The sequence below is a fragment of the Rhea americana genome, unplaced genomic scaffold (assembly GCF_003343005.1).
Source record: "Rhea americana isolate MKP2758 unplaced genomic scaffold, rheAme1 scaffold_74, whole genome shotgun sequence".
Lineage (NCBI taxonomy): Eukaryota > Metazoa > Chordata > Aves > Rheiformes > Rheidae > Rhea > Rhea americana.
In genome coordinates, this window is record NW_028186912.1 from 891,788 (window position 1) to 896,459 (window position 4,672).

The 4,672-nt window shown below is 34.8% G+C and overlaps 1 protein-coding gene across 1 annotated transcript in view; it reads left to right on the forward strand.

Moving 5' to 3' along the window:
• WDR41 (WD repeat domain 41) overlaps positions 1 to 4,672 on the forward strand; it is a 25,000-nt gene that overhangs the window by 251 nt on the left and 20,077 nt on the right. Inside the window, exon 2 of the mRNA XM_085322091.1 lies at positions 3,136 to 3,251. Coding sequence (XP_085178217.1) covers positions 3,136 to 3,251 — 116 coding nt within the window. The remainder of the gene's footprint in view (positions 1 to 3,135; positions 3,252 to 4,672) is intronic.

The window sequence follows — 4,672 nt, forward strand, 5'->3', positions numbered from 1 at the left end:
GGGCGCCCTGCAGCAGCCCGGCGCGGCTCCGAGGGGGACTTCACTGGGATTTCCGTGTCCCTGGCGCTTCCCAGCTTCGCAGCCTGGCTTTCTCCTTAGCGAGAGATGCTAATAGATGCTGCTGTTATTACTGGGCTCCTTGCCCTGGGAGCCTTTGCCATCCAGGCGCGTGCGAGGAGGCGGTTCTTCAGCCACTGAGCGCGAGTTTGCCRTGACAGGACTACGCTCTGGTGTAGTGAACGCTCGTGTTTACTTTGGTAGAAATTTGAGTCTGTGCCAATTTGGAATATGGGTGTCCAGGAATGCCGCTGACTTCTGTTGGCCGTGTTACRGTCATGATTAGCAGGTTTTTGTGTACTGCTTCTTGAAAAAGAAGATGGGGAATATATAACAGCGTTCTGTGATGTGCAAGAAAGCTGTATTGCTGTGTGTCCCTCTCCAGAATTTAAACTCTGATTATGGGCCTGAGTCAAAGTGCAGTCCATTTTTTTTTCATTCTGCAGTTTGTAGTTTTCTTTAATCTGATTTGCTGGGCTTCTGTTGCCATTGCTGCTACTGGCTTGCTGAATGATGGTGATCATTTTGCATCTCTATGCAAAACTGGATAATATGTGTTTATAAAGGTCAGTTCCCAAATGCTTTTTTTCCCCCATTAGGTAATTTTTTTATATATATCTAAAGATGATCTTCATTACCTATTTCATAAGAGGATAGAGGAAAATTAAGGGTTAAGTAGYGTGTGGGCCATAGACTAATAGTTTTGTTTCATGTGCTATGCCTTCAGCCAGTGATAAAAGAGGCCAGGTATATTCAAGTCTGACATTGCACTGGATGAATGGTGAAAGCTTTTTGGCAAAGCTATCTCAAATTGATGAAATGTAAATTTTTCCTAACCCATTTCTTTGTTTACAATGGAATTGAAAATTGATTAGACTTAAGAACCTAAAAATCTTAAGTTGATGGCCATGGTCTATGTATCTAAACAGAATATCTGATAATGGGAGCAGTCTAACTAAGGTAGCACAGTACTCCATATGAGTTAATTTATCATGCTCTGTGATACATGCAGAAGTGTGTCTATATCCTCTTGCGCATGTATTTTTGGTGAACTACTTTTGAAAATCGCGCTCTTTAAATAGTCAGATTACAGGGATTGTGGGAAGTTCTGAAGCTGAGATGAATGTTGTGGTTATTTTACTGATTATCATGGTAATACTTACAGGTCCTACATGAAAGCGTACGAGTTAGGAATAGATTCTATTAGCATCAGTATCTATTTTTCTCTTCTAAAACTTTGAAGGTAGTACGAGAGTTCAATTAATAGTTATTTATACAAAACTAGATTTTTTTTATTTAARGAAAATGCATCTAACCCAACATTTCAGTAAATATTAATGAATATTAGAAAAGGGAGTAACTTGTATATGACAGTACTGGAGGAAAAGCTGCAGTTCATTTTGTTCATATCTGTACTACTTCATCAGGACTGTACCTTTCAGCATTCACAGGCATTCTTAGAAATGACAGAATTAGGATTGGATAGGTTGTTCAAAAGAAGTAGCACCATCTTGTATTGATTATGAAGCAACAGTGGAATAAAATATTGCAATGTTAGAAATAATATTTCTAAACTTGTTCAAAGCAGTGTTACAATTTTGTGAATGTATTTCTCTATTAGTAAATAAAAAAAATGGAAGTCTTCTAACTACAATATTGTTAATGTAATCTGTTAAACGATGCTGATATTTGCCTGAGATTTCTCGAAYGTTTTTTAAAAGAAGGTTTGGGATTGGATTTTGACAACTAAACTTGTARTTTCCATATTTGTGTACTTTTCTTTATAACCATTGGGACTGGACTTGCATTATTTTAAGCAGGTACTGCTGTCGTTACATAAATACATAAAATGAGGAACAGCTGCTTCATGAAATGCATCAGATATAACAAAACCAAGATAAAATCAAAAAAGCTAGGATACTGAAAACCTCTTCATTTTAAAAATAAACACAGATTACTTTTCCTATTTATTAATGTTGTTGTTCTTAATTTATGAAGAACAATGTTATAGGATCAATACAGAAGTAATAGAAAATAATTTATTATTTCTGCAAGAAAATGTTGACATTTCTGAGGATAGTATGTTCATCCTTCATGTAGATGTGCCTCTCCTGTATGCTAAATGTAATTGCTGTTTTACAGTAGTGCTAGGATTAGATTCTTTTGAACACTTCAAAGAATACACAGACCTGGAAGAAAGTAGGACAATATTGATTGCTATGTAAAAGCTGGAAGCATGAGAATGCTGTCACCAAGTTACTGCCAAGCTATTTTTTTAATCATGTCTAATAACAAGTTGTTCCAGAATGCTGAAGACTTTAGACATGTGAAAATTATTTGAAACAAATCATTGATTGAGATTAGCAGAACTGTCRTGTCTTGTAGTCCTATACAATGTCTTGTTGACCCTGACTAGTGATCAGCTTGCTCTGAGTGATTGATAGTACTTTTAATTAATAGTCTAGCTGGGGTAATTGCAGGTGCTGTTCTGTAAAACTTTTAATCATTTTTTGTGTCTTTCTAAGATGTTGGCTTTGGTACTTTGTGAATAGAGACCCAAGGAATGATTTGTRTATTACATAACAGAAAAGCATTTGTTCTTATTTATTTTAAAGATGCTGTCTATATATAGAATTTAAAAATTGGATTRTAGATGAAGGATATGAGAAGCTCACAGACCTCTTAAAAGATGTATAGCTAAATGAAAAACTGAGTGATTGGCATATTATGTCRTGCAGCTGACTCCATCTGATAGCTGGTGGCTAAACTGCTTTTTCATCTTGGAATATCAATGATTAAAGCAGTACAAAATGCATTTTAAAAACACAAAATGTTGTATTATAAATTAAAATACTTGCTATAAAGGATGTTATTTACTTGAAATAAAAGAAGTGATCCTTGGTTATGATTTTCGTTAAGGCAAAACTATATAATTCAGAAACTTAAACTGATATAACTTCAAATATAACTACACATTCACAAACAAATCTATATACCCATTCAGATATTGCAAACACCCAGTGAGAACAATTACATCAGTAATAAATTTTATTTTCTTTTTTTCTTATGAATTTTTAGAAATCATCTGTACAGACCATTGGTGAAGAACAAATACAGAATCCTTACACAGAGCTCCTTGTATTGAAAGGTCATCAAGATATAGTGCGATTTCTAGTACAAATAGATGACTACAGGTATGAAATTKCATTTCTAATTGCTTCAAAGCATCCTTTGGAATATATCTGAATGTTTATGAAAATGTGTGAATGTTTTTAATCCTTTTCTTTTCCTCCCACCAGAACCTGAAGGAACATAACTAAAAAATCTAAATTCTGATTTTTTTTTGATGGGGGGGGGGTAAGAAAAGAGGCTGACTGTAAAAAGGCAAGGAGTCCCCTTTTTCTCATTATGTTTTTAATTCTTTTGACTTTTCTCATGAGTTATACTTCTATGAGAAAACGATGGTAATGGAGTTAGGTTTCTTGATACAAATTCGTTTAACTACAAGAAATGCCTTTAGCTAATTCAGTCCTTCTTTTCACGCTATTTCTGGGTTGAACTTTTTTTGGCACATGCAAGCACACACTTTTCCCAGGTCAATACACGGTATTGCCTACATCTGTTCTGAGTGGATTTATATGTTTTATGTTTTTGATTTGAGGATAACTGTTATTTCACCTTTTGATTTTGCGGAAGAACTTAGACTCCTGCAGAAACCCTGAATATAGCAACTGAAGATGATATTCTCAATAATACTGATTATTCCCTTTCTTTTCAATATTTGTCATGTCTCCCACATCTCTAGTGTTTTAGTAGTGCCTAAAGCTAAGTGTGTTTTGTACTTTCTTCTTAAAAATCTAGTGCTTCCTTCACTTGAGCTTTGGTTAATGCAAATTTCTTTTCTGATCTTCTCAGATTTTGATTTTTCACCACTTTAATTCTGTTCAGAATGGGCTRCCTGCTCAACCTTACTGAACATGTGTATATCTCCGCATTGCATATCTCCTCCAGTTTTCTCTTATTCAACTTGCTTTACTGCTTCCAGTCTTTGGAGTTCCTATGTTTTTTTTTCTCTTCTGATTGCTAGTTTTGTGCGTTTTGTCTGCTTGACAATTTTCATTAACTGTTCTGTTCTTAGTTCTTTGTAACTAGCTTCAGTTTTAATCATGGACTCTGTGTAAGGAGTCACATAAACTAGAAAACGGGTTATGAAGTAAGGATGAAGGCACTAGATTTACCATTCTCACTTTGTATGTGTGACTGAGAGAATGAGTTATGACACTGTCACATTAGTGACCTGGATGCTGTCCTAGCTTTGTCTAAATTAGCCTCGTATTTTCTCTCATTTAACTTTATCTTGCAAGAGAGGAAATAATAGATAACTGCCTTAAAAAGTAAGGTTGTGAAGCTTTTAGTCAGTAGTAAGCATAGTAACTGTTGGCTAATATGGAGAATTAGATAGGAAACCTTCAGAACTAAGAAGTGAGTAGGTAAGGGTCTCTTTGTTTTAAGGAGCTATAGTAGTTTTTATCTTTTATAGGTTAAGCACAGAAGAGGATTTCTAACACATTCATCAATAGATAATACAAATATATGAGTGAGAATTTCGTTTATA